The 20,665-nt window shown below is 46.1% G+C and overlaps 1 protein-coding gene across 8 annotated transcripts in view; it reads right to left on the reverse strand.

The window, feature by feature from the left end:
* Positions 1–376: 376 nt before the first annotated feature.
* LIN9 (lin-9 DREAM MuvB core complex component) overlaps positions 377–20,665 on the reverse strand; it is a 63,623-nt gene continuing 43,334 nt past the window's right edge. For 7 of the 8 annotated variants that reach the window (XM_058702448.1, XM_058702452.1, XM_058702454.1 and 4 more), the window contains 4 exons: positions 6,666–6,791; positions 2,538–2,717; positions 2,284–2,381; positions 377–1,819 (listed from right to left, as the gene is read on the reverse strand). In XM_058702448.1, the coding sequence (XP_058558431.1) occupies positions 1,714–1,819; positions 2,284–2,381; positions 2,538–2,717; positions 6,666–6,791 (510 nt within the window). In that variant the 3' untranslated portion in view covers positions 377–1,713. Of the gene's footprint in view, positions 1,820–2,283; positions 2,382–2,537; positions 2,718–6,665; positions 6,792–9,934; positions 11,534–20,665 lie in introns of those variants that run through there. The other variant, XM_058702456.1, reaches the window with a different exon arrangement.

The following is a 20,665-nucleotide window of genomic DNA, read 5'->3' on the forward strand; positions in this document are numbered from 1 at the left end:
ACGCGGGGCTCGAACTCACGGACCGCGAGATCGTGACCTGGCTGAAGTCGGACGCTTAACCGACTGCGCCACCCAGGCGCCCCATTAAATGTTTATTTTTGAGAGAGAGAGAGAGAGAGAGAGAGAGAGAGAGAGAGAGAGAACGAGTGGAGGAGGGGAAGAGAGAGAAAGAGAGGGAGACAGAGAATCCCAAACAGGGCTCCCAGCTGTCATCACAGAGCCCGATGCAGGGCTCGATCTCATGACGCGGGAGATCACGAGCTGAAATCAAGAGTCAGCTGTTTAACTGACAGCCACCCAGGTGCCCCAAAACTTTTTAAATAGAAGGAATACTTATCAACTTGTATCAGTTAAGTGAAAATGGTAGCCAATACTCCTTTTCATAGATCAATTTATTTAGAATTACAAATATTAAGAATAAAGGATTTATGCATTTCTTAATTAACATAACTGTTTAGCTAAATATAAACTCTGCACTAAAGGTTTGCAGTGGCACAAGACCAACAAAGAATAGGGAAGCATTTTTAAACTATACAAAACTTTCAAATGGAAAATAATCTTGTTTTAGTTTTATTATACATCAACATATAAAAAGTCCCATTTTATGGGCCAGCTAAAAGAATCAAAGTCACCTCTACAGCTATACCTGAAACTCCAAATCTGAAAACAATTTTATTATATTTTGACTTTATAATATTCTATATTAAAACAAAGAAAATTCCAAATACACACTTTGTACAAGATTAACATCGTAGGCAGGGTTTTCCTTTAAAAACAACAAAAAACAACCAAAAAAACCCCACGACCGCATACAAACCTTTTTTTTTTCTGCATTTCGTTGCACTGGTTATTATATTCGTTTTCCTTATAAAATCTTTTGACTTTATAAATTGTGTACGGTTGGATTTTAACCAGTAATCTGGTTCGAGTTGTGCAAATAAACAAAATACGAAAATAGTGTGTCGTCAGTCTTCTTAAATACATTTCACCAGGCACTTTCTGCCCTGACGTGACGGGAAAAGGCCTACCAAATCCACTTGCCGAAATGTAGCCATTTTGCGAGTACTTTCGTTTCCTGCTCCTTCATTTTCTTTCGACGAACAACAGAGGTTTCTTTTATAAATTATGATAAATTAAAACATCTATTACTAGAAAATGACGTGCAGGCCCAGGTCGCGCTCCGTCCATCACGTCTGCTGGTCGAGCCCGCGTCTCCCACCCGTGCTCCGGCGGCTTCCTGCGGACCGGGCCTCCGCGCCTCGAGGGCGCGCTCCGTCAACGACCGAAGGGTAGGCGGCTGGGGGAGCCCGGGCTGTCGCTTCCCCGCCGGCTGGCGCCGCCACACGGCCCCGGGCCACCCGCCACAAGGCCGTGTCTCGTGCTCTCCGCTGCGGGCGCCGCCTGCGTGTGTCGGGCCGAGTTCATGCGCGTTAAAAAAAGCGTTCGGACGTTTTCAGCCGAAAGATACCCGCCCCCGAGCAGGTGCCGTAAGCGATGCTGCCGCAGCCGGAGGTAAGAGGAAAATAAGCACGAAGCTGGTCAGCGGCGCGGGGCCAGGCGGCCCAGTGTCCTCAAGTGCCTCGTTCGGAGCTTCGGCCTCCCCCGCGTTCCGGGACCCGTAACTCGGGGTTGGGAGCCCGGGGGGGGGGGGGGGGGGGGCGCGGGAACACTCCGAAGCGGGTCCCCCGCGGCCGGAGCCGCGACGTCTTCCGCTCAGTCCCTGTTGGTGTCATTGGCGGCGAAGGCGTGCAGGTTCCCCATCTGGCTGAGGCCGCTCTGGATGTGCGCGACGTGGATCTCCACGTTGTTCTGGAAGCAGCTGAGGAAGGAAGAAACGCGGTGAGCTGCGCCATCTCACTACGTCGGGAAAAGACTTCTGAGAGAAGGAAGGGCTGAACTGGAGTTGAAGAGCGGGCTGTGGAAATGACCCCGAGGAAGGACTGAATCTCCCCGTGACGCGGGCTACGACCCCAGCGGCCCCACCCCCACTGCAGGACGAAGTGAAAAGGTAGGAGGGAAGGGGGGGGGGGCGAAGGCGCTCTCTCTGGGGACCATCGCCTCAGAGGCGCCTCCACCCCGCCCAGGTCCACACGGTGCGCGTCTTCGGATTCCTTCCTCCGCAAAACGCACGTGCCATTTCTGTTCCTTCAATAGATGGCACAGAACTGACGAGCTCTTTTATAATTTATTTAAAGGCCAAAACTTACACGCCTAATTCTTAAAACCTGCGCCGGAAGGCACCGTGGACTTACAAGAGGGATTCGGGTCCGTCTAACGAATTACCTGATATTAGAAGCATCTATTGTCCTCTTAATGTCATTTAGTGAATCTGTGAGTGATTTGAATTCAAAGGAGTTCAGGTCTCCTCCTTCGGCTAGACACTAAAAGGAAAGATATTTCAAAATTTAATTGAATCACGGTTCAAAGACAGACAAAGGCATCGGATAAAATCTGTAGATTATAATTTTTCAGCAACAGAGCAGCAGAGTTGTTTGTGTAGCTGTCAAAATTTAGGACATGTCTTCTCCCAAAGTTACCTTAATTTGTAATAAGATAGCCGTCAGCCTGGAGATCAAGTCCGTCAGGTTTTCGTTTTCGACACAGGGCTGTCCGGTGGCGGAGTTGGCGTGCCGCACGATCTCCTGGGCTTCCTCCTCGCACCTTCGCCGCATGTCTGTTGGCTGATCTGCGGGCTGGAGGCCCTGGTCCGGAGCGAGCTGAGAACCGAGGGTTCAAGCAGAAGACGTTCATGAGGCCATAATCTGTGTTTGTGCCGTTTTCAGAGTTGGATGGTTTTTTAATAAAGTTTATTTATCTATCTTGAGAGAGAGGGCGTGCGCACGAGTGGGAGAAGGGCAGTGGGAGGGAGAGAGAGGATCCCAAGCAGGCTTCACGCCGTCAGCGCGGAGCCCAACGTGGGGCTCAATCCCACGAACCGTGAGATCACGACCTGAGCCGAAATCAAGAGTCGGATGCTTAAGCAGCTGAGCCCCCCAGGCGCTCTCTGATTCGGATTTTTGTAAAACTAGCATTTATAACGAAAATGGTCCTTACTCCTACCTTAGAAATTTTTCTTCTCTAACAGTTTCCCCCCCCCAATTTCTTTTATATTCTTGGTAACTGTTAATTGATATGATTTCAAACTTCTAAGAAGGAATAGAATAGAAAAGCCTTGAGAACCTTTTACCCAGAGACGCTATTTGTGGTTTATTCTGTTTGACATTTATTTGGTCTCTCTCCGTGTAATGTGTAATTTTTTCCCTGTAACTATTTGAGAATAACCTGCAAACGCTGTGCCTCTTTGCCCCAAAGCACTCCCAGTTTGTATTTTTAAGTAAAGGATATTCTATTACATACCCATAGTGCAACTATCACTATCAGGAATTTTTTTAATGTTTATTTATTTATTTTGAGAGAGAGCAGCAGCAGGTGAACGGCAGAGAGCGTATCCCAAGGAGGCTCTGAGCTGTCAGCGCAGAGCCCGACACAGGGCTCGAACTCACGAACCGTGAGAACCCGACCTGAGCTGAAATCAAGAGTCAGACGCTAAGCCGACTGAGCCCCCCAGGCACCCCACAATCAGGAAATTCAATGTTGATGTGAGGCCATACTCCTAACAGAGCGCATTCAAATTTCAACTGTCTCCAGTGTCCTACATGTGGCTGTTCCCCCCCCCCCCCCCCCCCGAAGACATGTGGTCATCATGTCTCTGCAGGTTCCTTTATTCTGGACCAGTTTCTCTCTCATGACCTTGACATTTTTGAAGAGTAGCGGCCAATTGTTTTGTATACGGTCCCTCACCGTGGGTTTGTCCGTTTCCTCGTGATTGGATAGAAGTTACGCACTTTGGGGAGGAGAACCACGAAAGTGGCACCGAGTTCCCACGCAGGGCGTCACGGTTCGGAGGCGTCACGGTTGGACGTGGGTGTGTCCAACTGCTGGTGGTGTTACCTCCGAACACTTGGCTAAGGTAGTTAGGGGTCTGCCAGACCTCCCCTCGGCACAGGATTTCCCCTGTGTGATCAGTAAGTACTTGTGAAGAGGGATCCTGAGGCTACGTAAAGACCCTGTTCCTCGGCAAACTTTCACCCTCCAGTTTTCGCGTCTATGGACGATTCTCGCCTTTGCCGGTTATTACCAGGACGGCTGCCGAGCGATACCCTTCTCCTCTCACTGTTCCTTCTACATTTATCGGGTGGCATTTGCCTACAAGAACTTTGCCTTAAAAGTTAATTGGTTAATTAGTTAATATTAGTATGGACTCACAGATTCTTACTTTCTTCAAAAGGTTATAATCTCTTAGTATAATTACTTATGCCGAAGCCCAAACTGTCCCAGATTTGGCCAGTGGGGACCCTGTCCGGCTGGGTCCGCTGGACATGTTCCCTTACCCCAGGGGGCGCATTTTACTTCCTTGCCCGCTAAGATGGTCCGGGCTCGTCTACCTTCTCTGCCCACGCTCTGGAAGCAGGCTCTTTTTCAAGGAGCGCAATTTGTGGACAGTAGCGTTTGGAACCCAAGATCGGGTGCTGGGGGTGCTCGCTGCTGTCAGGGTGTCTGCCTCCGGGCTCTCTCGGTGCGTGTGCGCACACACACGCACACTTACATCCATGTCATATAAATAAAAGGAACCACGGAGTCAGACCGATTCTTCCTCTTCTAATTTAACGCCACAGGGTTCGCTGTAGCCTTTCCTTCTTGGCCGCCTTCTCTGGAGGTGGGACAGCGGGCTTCTGTCACCCACAACACACCTCGTTACTCATCTGCTCCGCTGGAATGCAGAGTTTGAGAACTGCGAACCCATACCGCCACGAGAAAAAACCTTACTAACTGGAGTTCAGTATTTATTTAAAGTTCGGTTTACCTTCAGACTGAGAGTATATATAGTCAAAATACTATGTTCAGGTTATGTGGATTCGTTTTGGCCCCCGTCAGTGTTTCTGTTTCTCCTCTGGAATATAGTTAGGTTCGTTGATTTCTTTTTCTAGTCCATTTTAGAGCTCGTCTGTGTTTGCTGAGGAAACGGATACGCAAAGAAATGTCACCGCTCCTCCCTCCCCAACCCCCACCCCGTCCCCAAATCAGTTTCCGGTCTGTCCTTCCTGCATTTATTCTTGAAAAACTACACCGTTACTCGTAGATTCTGATCCCAAGGGTAACACTTAGTAACTTTCACGTACTTTCCTTTTTTCACGTAGTGTAGCCTGGAAATCATCCATGTGGGTGAACAGGAAGCTTCCTGGTCTGTTCTTACGGTAGGCACTCCACGGTGCAGACGTGCCCTAAGTCCTTCAGCCAATTCCCTGTGTACGGGCATTTACGTTTTCTCCTAATATTTGGCAATTACCAGGAGTGCCGCAACGAGTAACCTTGTCTCTAATAAAAAAATTCTAACGTTTTTAGATGCTCTGAACGTTCCAGCGCAGATCTTTCGGGTAAATACAAGTTCACAAATCTGTTTGGTATATACTGGGAACAGAATTGCTTAATCATAGTGCTCTCTGTTCTTATTTTAAAATCAATACTGTATGTCCTCAAGAGCTTTGTGAAAATTAAATCAGTGTGCTTCCCTGGAAAAACGAGCCTATCACAAGAGGCCTGGCACACATCACGAAACTAAAGAGTGGTGTCACATAGGTGACAACTAGCAGGAAAATAAAAATAAATGGTAATGGAGGGCTAGAGGAACAAGCATAATGTACTGAGGTCGGTTATAGGCAACCACTGAGCATGTCCCTACGGTCAGTGCAGGGGGATTGGTAACATGGCCCGAGGCGGGTCTGTGGGACTTCGCTGGAGGCCGGCACGATAAAGGGCTAAGTGGTGCAGAATCTGACATCACAAGTGGAGGAGGCTCACTGGAAACATAAAAATGCAAGTGCGGGAGCATTCCAAACTCATCTCGTTTAATTCCTACCGTATGGTAAGCACCCGTGTGGGGTGCTCAGTGTGTTAAGCAACTCTCGGTTTCGGCTCAGGTCATGATCCCGTGGTTCCTGAGTTTGAGCCCTGCATCCGGCTCCGTGCTGTCAGCTCGGTGTCTGTTTGGGGTTCTCTCTCTCTCCCTCTCTCAACCCCTCCTGCTCGTGTGCTCTCTCTCAAAATAAATAAATAAACTCTAAAAAAAGTTTTTAAAGGAAAATCAAATTTTAGGTGATGCTGTTGAACTGCCTTCATATGCATGAATTTACATACGTGGTAACAATTCACAAATAACCCTATGCTCTCTATACTGGAAGTTTGAGAATCCACAGTTCTAATGCAAAGCTGAAAGGAGGAAATGAAATTGTATACACAGCAGGACCATAACCTTGTGAGTAGAGGCAGAGGCAGATACACAAGACGAAGGGGAAATAAACCAAAATATAGTATTGGGATAGCAGAATTCAGTAATCATTTTTCTTGATTTTCCTGAATTTTTTTTCAAGAGCTCTAACATTTGTGACTCAAACAAAAACCAACAGAACCGATAGCTCCCCGTGCGTAGAGCACTCTTCAAACCGACTCCGGAACAAGTAAAAACGTACGTAAACGTGGTTTTGCTAACGGGCCTCGAAAAGGTAATGGCTTAGTCTGAATTTTCGAAAATGTGAAGGTAACCCGCATTAAGCTTCAAGTGAAAGAGCGCAGGGGGGCCCCTCAGCGATTTCCTACAAAGTCCCCACCTCATAGCAGTACTGCTGGACTTTGTGCAAGACTTTGTTGAGGTCCTTGTTCAGCTGCTCGAGCTCCAGGACGATGGTCGCGTACCGCCGCTGAAACTCGATGCCGATGGGCATGGAGTAGGACTTCTGCAAGAAACGAAAATCAGGTTCTGGTAAGGATTTTTTTGAGCAGTGCAATTTCTTCCTTTCCTTTCCTTTCTGGGGAGGGGGGGGCGGGCAGGGCACGAGAAAGAATGAGAGATCTGGGTAGGGGCAGAGAGAGAGGGAGAGGGAGAGAGAATCTTAAGCTGGCTCCTTGCTCAGTGTGGAGTCTGATGCTGGGCCCTGAGCCGAAATCAAGAGTCGGACACTTGGCCGACTGGAGCCACCCAGGCGCCCTTGAGCAGCGCAGTTTCACTGATGTAGTAGGAGATCTGACTGATCCCAAACTAAGGTTTATTAACATTTTCTTTCCTTGACATCGTACCTCTCGTGTGTGACGGCGGCATTATCGTCATTTAGGAGACTCCTCTTACGAGTAAATCTGCCATTTACTTTTTTTAAGTTTGTTTTGAGAGAGAGAATGAGAGACCACGCGCAGGAGGGGCCAGAGAGAGAGGGAGAGAGAGAGAATCTCAAGCAGGCTCTGCATGGACTCGCGACCCGATCCCACGACTGTGAGATTATGACCTGAGCAGAAACCAAGACTCAGACGCTTAACCAACTGAGCCATCCAGGTTCCCCTGCCATTTACCTTTAAAAAAATTTTACTTATTTAAATTCAAGTCAGTTAATACCCAGTGTAGTGTTGACTTCAGGAGTAGAAACCAGTGATTGATCAGTTTGCATACAACGCCCAGTGCTCATCCCAACAAGTGTCCTCCCTCCTGCCCGGCACCCATTTAGCCCAGCCCTCCCCGCCCCAAACCCTGCCCGCAACCCTCAGTTTGTTCTCCGTATTTAAGAGTCTCTTATGGTTTGCCTCCTTCTCTGTTTTTATCTAATTTTTCCTTCCCTTCCCCTACGTTCATCTGTTATGTTTCTTAAATTCCACATATGAGTAAAACTGTAGGTCTTTCTCTGCCTGACTTCTTTTGCTTAGCATAATACATTCCAGTTCCATCCACATTGTTGCAAATGACAAGATTTTACCTTTTTTTTTTTTTTTAAAGGAGATCTTACAGAGACAGGGTTTTTGTTTTTGTTTGTTGTTGTTGTTGTTGTTGTTGTTGTTGTTGTTTTAAGTTTATTTTATCACCACAGAGCCTGGCGCAGGGCTCGAACTCACAAACTGAGAGATCATGCCCTGAGCCGAAATCAAGAGTTGGACGCCGAACCTTCTGAGCCACCCAGGTGCCCCAAGACAGAGAATAAGTTATATGAAGCAGAATTGTTGAATTTGTATACCTGTTCATTTCATTAGTCTTCCAATTTTCTCCTAAGTTTGCCACTTTTCAAAATAAAAAAGTTGGTAAAAAAACAAACAAAAGAAAACCCACATATACTCATTTGAAGTATTCTGGTTACGGGGACTCCATTCTTCTCCATCTGGAATCAACTGAATGTAGCACACCGGTTAAGAGCACGGGAGCCGGAATCACACCACAGAGGTTCAAATCGCAACTGTCACCTGCTCGCTGTGCGGCCTCAGGCATGCTCCTTAACCTCTCTGTGCTGTTTTCCTCGAGTGCCAAACGGGGACCATACGAATACTTACCTAACGGGAGGACGCGGCGATGACGGGGAAGCGCGTGCCCGCGCACCGCCTCGCACACAGAAAATGCTCGGAGCGGCAGGTGCAATCGCCGTGCCCTCGTCCGTGTTTGCCCCCCACCCGGAAGCGTGAGCCGCCGTGGGCTTTGCTCTGTCCCCCCCGCCCGCTGGACCGGCCGCAGGTGCTTCGACGGGCCCCTCCTGCCAGGCCGAGGCAGCCGCGTCTCCTCCAGGACTTCCCGGAGGGCGGACCTCGCGTCCCGTCCCGGAAGCACAGGGAAGGCGGGAAGCAGGCCCGGGCCGCCCACGAGGCCCAGATCGCAGAACTACAATGGTCTGGGAGACAGAAACCGCAGAGGCCAGCTGCACGACCCCGCCACGTTACCGAGAGCCCCGAGGCGGAAGGAGGCCCACGCGAGTAACGTGCGGGTGACGTGTGCGTAGTGACCATGACGACGCGCCGGACGCTACCCTAGGTGTCCAACGGGGTCTCCCTGGATCCTCACAACCCCCCCCTCCCCCCCCCCCCCGCCCCAGGGAGGACCTGTGCGGCAGGGGGAGAATGTTGCAGGGAGAGCAGGGAAGGGAGCACTGTGGAGGCGAGCTTCGAGGCCTCGGCAGGACCTCCGACTCAGTTTACCCCTGGTGCCTCCTGAGCCGCGTCGCCTTCCTCGGCTTCAGGTTTTGTGCAGTTAGGCGCAGTGGACGACCCCCAGAGCCCGCACTTAACAGAATACAAGGGTCAACGAGCCGCGGTAAATTTAACTGCATCTCCTTGCCGGGGCGGACTGGGGGTGACCGAGGACACGGTGTGGGGTTTCGCCAAGCACCTGACCCGGTCTCTTCTTGAGCGGAAGAGTGTATTCTGGCAGACTCAGAGCTAGTTAATCTATATCAGAATTATTAAAGGCTCTGTATCTCCTTGCACAGAATTCACTGCAGGATGTCAAAGGCCTTGATCCTCAACTTCGGTGTTCAGTGTGTTCATGAGCCATTTAGATACAGACACACGAGGACTTCACATACACACACCAAAATGTACACAGGAGTGGCTGGCTGGCTCAGCCCACAGAGCGTGTGACTCTTGTCTCAGGGTCATGAGTTCAAGCTCCACATTGGACAGGAGCCTACTTTAAAAAATTAAAAAAAAAAAAAAATTTTTTTTTTAATGTTTTATTTATTTTTGAGACAGAGACAGAGCATGAGCAGGGGAGGGGCCGAGAGAGGGAGACACAGAATCCGAAGCAGGCTCCAGGCCCCGAGCTGCCAGCACAGAGCCCGACGGGGCTCAAATTCACAAACCGCTAGGTCGTGACCTGAGCTGAAGTCAATGAGCTATTTGTGTTTCAGCCACAAAGACTAAACGATGTAAGAATCGATGTCAGAATCCTACAATAGCTGGCATTGGAGAGGACAGCCCACATTCCCTGGTATTATGAAGTGAGAGCGGAATACGATGCAGTGTAACAGTTATTTTAAAATATACCCACCCCCAAATGCTCAATAATATATACACTATATGTGCTTAGATGTACAAAAACAAAAAGAAGAAAAAACATCAAATTCAAGAAGAGTGGTAATTTTTTAAATAGAATACATTTACTACTCAGCTTTTACACATACAATTCAAATTAAAAAAAATTTTTTTAAATGTTTATTGAGTTTTGAGAGAGAGAGAGAGAGAGAGAGAGAGTGCAAGCTGGGGAGGGGCAGAAAGAGAGGGAGACACAGAATCCCAAGCAGGCTCCAGGCTCCAAACTGTCAGCACAGAGCCGGATGCGGGGCTCGAACCCACAAACTGAGAGATCAGGACCTGAGCCCAAGTTGGACGCCTAACCAACTGAGCCACCCAGGTGCCTCCTACAATGCAAATTTTTTTAAGCACAAATTTGACATTGAGTTAGGTCTACATGAATAAAGTGAGGCATAGAGTCAGATATTAAGTTGAACTATATAAAATAATACCTAATGCAACTTTTGGTCAAAAACAAGGTCTGGTAACAAAGTAATGAATGATTTTCTTGTGTGGCTTATGAGCTGAGGCCCAAGGCAACCGTCTAGAGACGCAGAACGTTTTAGGGGATAAGAGAGCAGACAGACCAGTTCGTGTGTAAGGGTGTGGGAGTTTTGGCCATAAATTTACATAAGCCGCTCCTGTGATAAGGCTACTGTCAACCTGCACAGCAAGCATATGGTACCAGTGTGACTTAATCTGGAATATTATAGCCTATCTGGGCCCCACATCATCAGGCAAACGGGAATATCCAGAGGAGAGGAAGCAGAATTGTGAAAGAATCCAAAATCATATTGTATAAAAAAAGGCTCAAGGGAAAGGGATCTTTTATTTATTTATTATCTTTTCATTTTACTTATTTTTGAGAGAGCGTGTGCAAGCGGGGGGGGGGGGGGGTGGAGAGTGGGACAGAGGGTCTAAAGTGGGCTCTGCCCTGACAGTGGAGAGCCTGACGCAGGGTTCAAACTCGCGAACCAGGAGATAGTGGCCTGAGCCAAAGTCAGACGCTTAACTGACTGAGCCACCCAGGTGCCCCGGGAAAAGGATCTTTTAAAATAAACTGGCAAATATTTATTACACAAGTAGCTCATCAATACATCTCATTGGGACAGAACAGAACAATACAAAAATAGAATGTAACAAGAAAGACCCTGTTACTTATCTGTGCCCACCCACCCCACGCTGCCCTCCGTGGTGGACCCCGTCAAATTTGGCGTGTGGCTTTCCAGTCACTTTTTCGAGGCGTTTCGTACACACATATGCACAGCTTTTTTACAAAAATGGAATCCGATAAAAATGGAATATTGTCCTACAGTCTGTCCAATGTAATGCGTCTTGGAGAGCTTTCCATGTGGATATAGGCAGATCTAACTCGCTCCTTTTAGGAATTACACAGTGTTCGGGTAGGGAAACCGTGTCAGGATTCATCTGACAGATGGCTTCAGACGGGCATTTACATTTTCTTCTTTTGTTGCTCTTACGAGCTATCCTTCGGAGAACACTCTTGTATGCGCATCTCTGTGCACCTGACTGTCCTCCGCGATGACGCCCCAGAACTGGAACTTACGCCCCCACCTACGGTGTAGAGCGGTCCGCCTACTTCTGCACACATTTGCCAACGTTTACGTGAAGTGTTTACAAATCTGACGGGAGACTCTTCAGTCTGCAAAGGACCAGGAAGACAGAAGAGGTGTAAGCTGCCTCCAAATATCGAAACAGTTACCACACAGAAGATGCGGAACCTTTGAGCCAACAACTGCGGCTATGGGAGGAAAGCCACAGAGTCAACGTGAAGACCTCATGACGAGGGGCGCCCGGCGGGCTCAGTCGAGTGGGCATCTGACTCTTGTTTTCAGCTCGGGTCATGATCTCCTGGTTTCGTCGGATCGAGCCGCGTGTCGGGCTCTACGCTGACAGCGTGGGATTCATTCTCTCCCTCTCTCTCTGTTCCTCCACTGCTTGTACACTCTCAGTCTCTCTCAAAGTAAATAAACTTAAAAAAACCCAAAACTCATAATGAGTTGGCTGTCTTCCTCTCCCACGGTGGGAAGTCTTCTTCTGTCCCTGTGTGGATAGCTCACTACCCGCCATGTTCTCTGTGCTCTTCTGACGGCCTTCTGGTTGGCCGTCTCTTAATTTTTCTCTCGTGTTTTCCATCTCTGTTTTTCTTTTTTAAATATTTATTTCATTTCTACATAATCTCTACGCCTAACATGGGGCCTGAACTCAAGAGTCAAGAGTCATGTGATCCACCGACTGAGCCAGCCAGGCGCCCCTGCACCTCTATTTTTCAATCGCACACTGTGGGAGAGTTCAACTTTTTCTTCTTAACGGTCTATTGAAAATATTTAAAATTCTTTTTGGAACAGAAAATACATTTGCAAGTCTGTGTATGTAACGGGATGTATCAACTGTTAGATTGTACGTCAGGCTGAGGGCTCCCTGACTGCCAGAATGAGACCTTTCAGTTACAACTTCATGCTATATAAAACTCAGCATTTCTTTTCAAGTTTATTTTATTTTGAGAGAGAGAAAGACAAAGAGAGAGAGAGAGGGAATGAATATATGAGAGTAGGGGAGGGGCAGAGAGGGAGACTCCCAAGCAGGCTCTGTGCTGATAGCTGGGGGGCTCGATCTCACAGTTCGCGAGAAGGTTCAATTTAATTTGTAATAGCTAAAAAATGTAAACTATCCAAACACCCCTCAACAGGCAAATGGAGAAACAATTGTGCTGTATCTACACAGTGAGATCCTACTTAGCAATAAAAAGAATTACGGAATGTTGCACAAACTATGGAACACACAACCAGGTGGATGAATCAAGATCATTACACCCAATGAAAGATGCCAGGCAGAAAGAAAGAAAGAAAGGAAGGAAGGAAGGAAGGAAGGAAGGAAGGAAGGAAGGAAGGAAGGAAGGAAGAAAGAAAGAAAGAAAGAAAGAAAGAAAGAAAGAAAGAAAGAAAGAAAGAAAGAAAGAAAGAAAGAAAGAAAGAAAGAAAAGCACATATACTGAATGATTCCGTTTACGTACAATTCTAGAAAATGCAACCTAATCTGTTTAACAGAAGGCAGACCGGTGGTTGCCTGGAGCCTGGGGTAGCGGGAGGGATAGATCACAAAGGACTTGGGGAAATCTGTCGGGAGGGGAGTTGTAATCCCCTCTGTGGCGATGGTTTCATGGGTATGTGTGTATATGCACACACACACACATATATCTGATCAAACACACATTTTTTAAACAGGTACAGCTCACTGTATGCTAATTATACCTCAACAAAGTTGGGGAAGTAATGGGAAAAACCCACCCAGATCAGCCACAGAAACCACTAACACCCCAGAAGCCCCTGACCCACGTCACCTTACAATCCCTTCTCTTTTCTCTCCAAAGCAACCTAACCTTGACAGCAAACATCACAGTTTGACTTTTGAACTTTATAGAAAACACAGTTACACAGTATATACTTTTGTTCCCAGCTTCTTTCCATCAACACTGTGGGATTTATCCACGGGTTGTGTATCTCCCTGGTTAGTTCGTTCACCGCGGCACAGTATTCCTTTGTAGAAATAGGAGGCATTCAGCCGTTCAACCCGTTCCATCTGGTGCTGGGCAAAAGGGATGCTTCTAGTTCTTGGCTGATAATAGTGCTGCTAGGTTTGGTTTTAGTAAACAGAGCCAAAGAGTTTCCCAAAGTGATGGAATAAGAAAGTTCTAGTTGCTTCACGTATTTTCCGATCTTTGGTATTTTAAGTGTTTGAATATTAGCCACTTTAGAGGTTGTGAGTCGTCTTTGTGGTATTAATCTGCATTTTCTCTATTACCTTTTCAAATACCTTTTGTACGTTTGAGTATTCTCTATTCAATTCTCTTTCCTGTTTTCTATTTCTGTCTTTTTTTTTTATTGACTTATAGTTCTTCATATATTCTGGATGCAAGCTTTTGGTCAATTACATGTGCTGTAAGTATTTCTTTCCATTCTGTGGCTTGCCTTTTATTTTCTTGTAGTTGTATCTTTTTTTTTTAATGTTTATTTATTTTTGAGAGAGAGAGAGAGAGAGAGAGAGAGAGCGAGCGAGCGAGCAGGGGAGGGGCAGAGAGAGAGAGAGGGAGACACAGAATCCGAAGCAGGCTCCAGGCTCTGAGCTGTCAGCACAGAGCCTGATGCAGGGCTCGAACCCACAGACCACAAGATCATGACCTGAGCCGAAGTCGGAAGCTTAACCAACTGAGCCACCCAGGCGCCCCCCACCTACCCCCTTACCAGTTTTAAAGAGAAAGGTTTTTTGTTTGTTTATTTTTTTAAGTAGTCTCTATGCCCCATGTGGAGCTTGAACTCATGACCTCAAGATCAAGAGTCACGTGCTCTACAGACTGAGCCAGCCAGACACCAAAGTTCTTTTTTCTCCCCAAAGAGAAAGTTTTTAACACTTCACTAGTAAGTATGATATCTGCTTTAAGTTTTTTTGGTAAATACTCCGTTAGATTTGGGGATATCCTTTCTATTCCCAGTTTGATAACAGTATTTATTTTTCTCCCAGGGAGGGATGTTTAATTTTGTAAGACAGCTTTTCTGCATCTATCGAGATGCTCTTAGGGATTCTCTTTTCTCTCTTAATGTGGTGAATTACACTAAAATTTTTTTCTGAATAAATGATCATCTTCAAGAGTCGGACCTGCTAGTCTTTTAACAAACATCTAAGGCAACTCTGTAATTTAAAGGTTGATAACATACACTCTTACAACCTTGCCCGCTTTCTGGACAGATAAAAGGAAAACTGCGTCGCAATCGGTCTTCTTTTTGGAAAGTAGCCCGGCACTTCCTCAAAAGCTTAAATGAGCTACCGCGTGGCTCAGCGACTCCACTTCTAGGCAAAGACCCAACGGAAACGACAACACACGTCTATGTGAAACCTTATACACAAGCTTTCAGGCAGCTTTACTCGTAACAGCCCGAGAGTGGCAGCAACCGAGGAACAGATAAGGAAGACGGGGTGAGTCCACACAACGGAATGTTATTTGTCAACAGAAGAAGTACCGGTAACGCACAAACCAGGCGGATGGGCCTTCACAACATGGGGCCACAGCAAAGAATCCCGTCCCCAAAGACCACACGTCGCATGATTCGTTCACGGTCAACGTCCAGAACGGGTGGACGGAAATCAGATTAGCGGTTGCCGAGGTACGGGGGTGCGGCTTTTGAGGGGAAATGAGGAGTTACTGCTAAAAAATAAGTGGGGTTTCTTTCGGGAGTGATGAAGATATTCTGAAACGGACTGTGAGAATGTCTGCACAAGCCACGAACTGAACTATGAACTGAAAACCAGTTGTCCACTTCCTGTAAATGGGTGTGTACAAGGTATCAGTAAAGCTGCATTAAAAAAAAAAAAAAAAAACAACCCAAAAAACCTGACCTTTTAAATATTTACTATAATCACACATGGTTTTCTACCAACGGCTCCCATAATCAATCAGTCAGGCTGCCACACGCAGGTTGGGTGTGACGTGCAAAATGGATTATACTTTGAAGGCTGGTTAACTGGGAAGCAGATTTCTGCAGAGGTCCCCAATCCCCCAAATGAAGAGGACTAAAGCATGGCAAGACAGTTCCGACAACATATTCTGGGCAGGAAAACCAACTTCCAAAGTTGGTGGAAAAGAGAGCGGGAAGCAGCATGGAGGGCGTATCACTCGGCGAACCACTAATACAAGGTTTTAACTACGGTTCCGACAGAATTCTCGGGGACAGACGCCTTTTCCTGGACCTCCTTGGATTATTACGCATCTTTACTCATGTAGGGTAAGGCATCTTTTCAAAGTGGGACTGTTGGTTCAACATCCACTTTTATATATGCTGAAGCAATTCAAACCTATTTTAATAAATTCCATGTGCACTATTAGCTTGTGAATGCTCTGTATAGTTTTAAGATATTCAAAGAACCCAAAATAGAAAAGGCATATTGAAATGAACAACCTCAAATTTTCCCCGAGTTAATATACTACATAATTTGAGCAAGGTATATGATTGAGAAATTTGTCCTTGTTGGATTATGAAAGTGACTAAATATTTTGGGGCGCCTGGGTAGCTCAGTCAGTTAAGTGTTGGATTCTTGATTTCACCTCAAGCCATGATCTCACTGTTTGTGAGTTCAAACCCCACATTAGGCTCTGTGCTAACAGCATGGAGCCTGCTTGGGATCCTCTCTCTGTCCATCTCTATCTCTCCTCCCTCTCAACAATAAATAATAAAACATTAAAAAATAAAAGGGACTAAATATTTTATTATAATCTAAAATAAATAAAAGTAACAAAAATAAAGTAATAAAAAATAATAATCTCAATCACTTTACAAATAGAAAGTTTGAACTTCTGAGTTCATATTTTTGCTGAGTAAAGGCTGAGATAAAAGATTAAGCTTTCCACCATCAAAGGTGACTTTGTCAGACCAATATTCTATTTTCCTTGTAAATTCCATAAGAAAATATACTTTGAGCAAAATAGTACGTCCAGTCCTTTGAGGTGAGAAACAGCAAGCTACTCGGGATATTTTGGTAAAAATAAAACTTAAGTTAGCTTTCAACTTCCAAATTAAATTAATGAAATTAACTATTTGTTCAGGTGGAGGATGGGTGGGGATAGGGAAGATAAAATTACCCGTCGCTGGTGCTAAAAACAGGAGGGGTTGGCAAATGTTCAGTTAGTTTAACGTTGTTAACTTGAAGCTTTAGAGAAAAATAAAGAAAAAAGTTACATGGCATAAATGGAACGTATACTCAGAAAATCTTTAATTCATAATTCTGGAAAAATTGCTATATTCCCTTTCTTTTAAAGAACAGCTCTTCTGTTTTATTTACTGCTTTTTGAGATTCACAGAGAAAGAGCATGCACGTGGGGGAGTGGCGAGGGGGGGGGGGACAGAGGATCTGAAGCGGTCTCTGTGCTGATGACAGCGAGCCCGATGCGGGGCTTGAACTCAAGACCCATGAGATCATGACCTGAGCCAAAGCTGGAAGCTTAACTGACTGAGCCACCCGGGCACCCCACAAAGGAGGTACTTTGCGCATAAATCCATCTGTCTGTGACAAAGACGGGTATCAAAAACACTCCCGAACATACTTCTGATACTATTTATAGTTTGCATCTCTCCAAAAATCAACACAATTTGCAATAGCATTCATCTAAGTTTTTCTTTATAAAAAAAATTTTTTTTAAATGTTTATTTTTGAGAGACAGAGCACGAGCGGGGGAGGAGCAGAGAGAGACGGAGACACAGAATCCAAAACAGGCTCCAGGCTCTGAGCTGTCGGCACAGAGCCCAACATGGGTCTCGAACCCATGAATTGCAAGATCATGACCTGAGCCGAAGTCGGATGCTTAACTGACAGAGCCACCCAAGCGCCCCTAAACAATTTAAGGTTCGATTCTCTAAGTAAACACGTGATTTAGGCTTTTCCTTCCTTGGGAAACGTATCATTCTACAGTAACCTGATACGTCGTGCCTTGATCTTATCCCATGAACCCGAATGCCAGGTTTATGTTTAAATGCTAGTGCTTTTGTAACATTAACATAATGAGTGAATACGTTTTATTTATTTTTGAAGATTTTATTTTTAAGTAATCTCTATGCCCAACGTGGGGCTCAAACTCACGACTCTGAGATCAAGAGCCAAACGCTCCACAGACGGGGCCAGCCGGGAATCCCGAGTGAGTGTGTTTGAAACATATTATTTACCAATGCCCAGGTTATGTTTACCAGTTGGAATGATTTTACTAAATGTTTTGAGAGTTTTGCATTGTGAGACTCAATCAAGATATTAACGTGAGTAGACTGTCGATCTGTTACCACTTGGAGATCCCCTAAAATCAGTCACTGTCTGCTTCACCTTTTTATGCCCATGGAAGTGCCATATTTTCTTTGGACATCATCAGACTTCCTAGGTGTTTGAGTAATGTTCTTTTTTTTAATTTCTTTTTTTAATTTTTTTTTTGAGAGAGCGAGCGAGCAAGGGCGAGAACAGGGGAGGGGCAGAAAGAGCGGGACAGAGGATCCGAAGCAGGCTCCGTACTGACAGTAGAGAGCCCAGATATGGGGCGTGAACCCACAGACTGTGAGATCATGACCTGAGCTGAAGTCGGACACTAAACCAACTGGGCCACCCAGATACCCCTTCAAGGAATGTTTTAACGTTTAAGGAGTTTTGCCATTTTGTCAACTCTGGTATGTCGTTAATATCGTATCCATATTAAATTTTCTTGGAAACGTAATGGAGGAGCCTCTGGATATGTAGTTCATTCTGTGAGGCAGGAAGCTAGGCACGGGCGACGGGAGGGTGGGCCTTAGACGTCCCTGACAGGGACCCCGAGGGCCGCCCAGGGAGCACCCCAGTGCAGCCACCTAGGAGTCGGTGTGCGGTTACAACATCCCAGCAGAGGAAGAGCTGTCTGTTAAGCTTCTTGCCCTTGTGCAGAGAGCAGCGCTTGTCCTTACCTGACCTGCGCCTCTAGAATAGAAATGATGCGGTTTCCTACTCCATGCAGGCATTTCCCCTACATCTTGGGTTTGGTTTTGTTTTTTGAATTTATTTTTGAGAGAGCGCAAGCAGGCGACGGGCAGAAAGAGCAGGACAGAGGATCCGAAGTGGGCTCCACGCTCACAGCAGTAGGCCCGATGAGGGGCTCGGACTCCCGAACCGTGAGATCACGACTTGAGCTGAAGTCGGATGCTTAACCTGAGCCACCCAGGTGCCCCTCGAGTACATCCCGGGAAAGGGCAGGAGGAGTCGGCTGATTATTACATTATCAGGACCTGTCAGGCTGTGGGCTCTGCGGACTGGCGCGCTCCTCCCCACGAACGGACTTTCATAAAACCTTGTCTGCTCTACCTGCGCTCTGCTGTCCTCCAATTCTTCATTGTGGCAGAGAAAAGAACCGAGGCCTCTTTCCTTTGCCATCTCCCTCTTGGTAACAATTCGAGCTTCTGGGCTTTTTTTCAATAACTTTTTAAAAAAAGTTTATTGGGGCGCCTGGGTGGCTCAGTTGGTTGAGCATTTGACTTCAGCTCAGGTCATGATCTTGCAGTTTGTGAGTTCGAGCCCCATGTCAGGCTCTGTGCTGACAATTCAGAGCCTGGAGCCTGCTTCTGAGTCTGTGTCTCCATCTCTCTCTGCCTCTCTCCTGCTCATTCTCTGCCTCTCTCTCTGTCAAAAATAAATAAACTTTAAAATAAATAAATAAATAAATAAAATAAAATAAAGTTTATTTATTCATTTTGAGAGCAGGAGAGTGAGCGAGAGTGGGAGAGGGGCAAAGAGAAAGGGTGAGAGACAGAATCCCAAGCAGGCTCCTCACTGGCAGAGTGAAGCTCGACGCGGGGCTCGAACCCACTAACTATGAGATCATAACCTGAACCGAAGTCAGACTGACTGAGCCACCCAGGTGTCCCAAGACTTTTTCACTTTAAATGGTGGGAAAGTTCAGGGAAGGCATGGAAATATAAAGTGACTTGGGCAAGTAGAAACAGAATTTAGTTTTAATGATTTTTTAAAAGTTTTTTAGTGTTTATTTTTGAGAGAGACAGACAGAGCACAAGGAGAGGAAGGGCAGAGAGAGAGAGAGAGGGAGACACAGATTCAGAAGCAGGTTCCAGGCTCTGAGCTGTCAGCAAAGAGCCCGACGTGGGGCTTGAACACAAAGAACTGTGACCTGAGCCGAAGGTGGATGCTTAACCGACTGAGCCACCCAGAAGTCCCGAAATTTTATAAATACTCTATGTGAACTTGAAAATAATAGGTACCCTATAGCTGGTAGGTATAATATTCTATACATGCCAGCATGATCGAGTTTGTTAACTGTGTTGTTAAAATCTATATCCTTATTAGATATATTTTAAAGCTGACAGCAGAGAGCCCGATGCAGGGTAAGCTCTATGCCCAACGTGGGGCCTGAACTCACAACCCAAGATCAAGAGTCACGTGGTCTATCAACCGAGTCAGCCAGGAACCCCTCCTGAATAGATTTTTTTTTTTTTTTAATTTTTGGGACAGAGAGAGACAGAGCATGAACGGGGGAGGGGCAGAGAGAGAGGGAGACACAGAATCGGAAACAGGCTCCAGGCTCCGAGCCATCAGCCCAGAGCCCGACGCGGGGCTCGAACTCACGGACCGCGAGATCGTGACCTGGCTGAAGTCGGACGCTTAACCGACTGTGCCACCCAGGCGCCCCATGAATAGATTTTTTGACTACTTGTTTTATTAGTTACTAAGAGGGCTATGGAAGCTGTCCTTCTATAGAGTGGGATTATCTTTTCCTTTGAATTTTGTCAATTTTTGCTTTATGTATTTGGAAGTCATCCTCAGGTACATATAAATTTCAAATTATTATCTTGAAATTATAACTTTTCATCATTAAGAAGCAAACTTCTTTATATCCAATATCTGTTGCCCTGAATTTTACTGTCAGATATTAATATAGCCGTCAGACCTTCTGTTATTTTAAAACTTTGCCCTGTATATCTTTTCATACATTTAAAACTTTATATTTTCAGGATCCTTTAATATTAAATGTGTCTCTTGTGTTCATCATAGAGTTGGGGTTTTATTTTTCATCCAGTTTGGCAATCTTTGCCTTTTATTCAAAAGAGCCCGAAGTGGGCTCCACGCTGACAGCAGTGAGCCTGATGCAGGGCTTGAACTTTATTAATGTTAAATATAACTACTGATTTGGGGCACCTGGCTGGCTCCATCGGTAGAGTATTCAACTCTTGATCTTGGGGTTGTATGTTCAAACCCCACATTGGGT

Source organism: Neofelis nebulosa, chromosome 15 (genome assembly GCF_028018385.1).
Source record: "Neofelis nebulosa isolate mNeoNeb1 chromosome 15, mNeoNeb1.pri, whole genome shotgun sequence".
Taxonomy (NCBI): domain Eukaryota; kingdom Metazoa; phylum Chordata; class Mammalia; order Carnivora; family Felidae; genus Neofelis; species Neofelis nebulosa.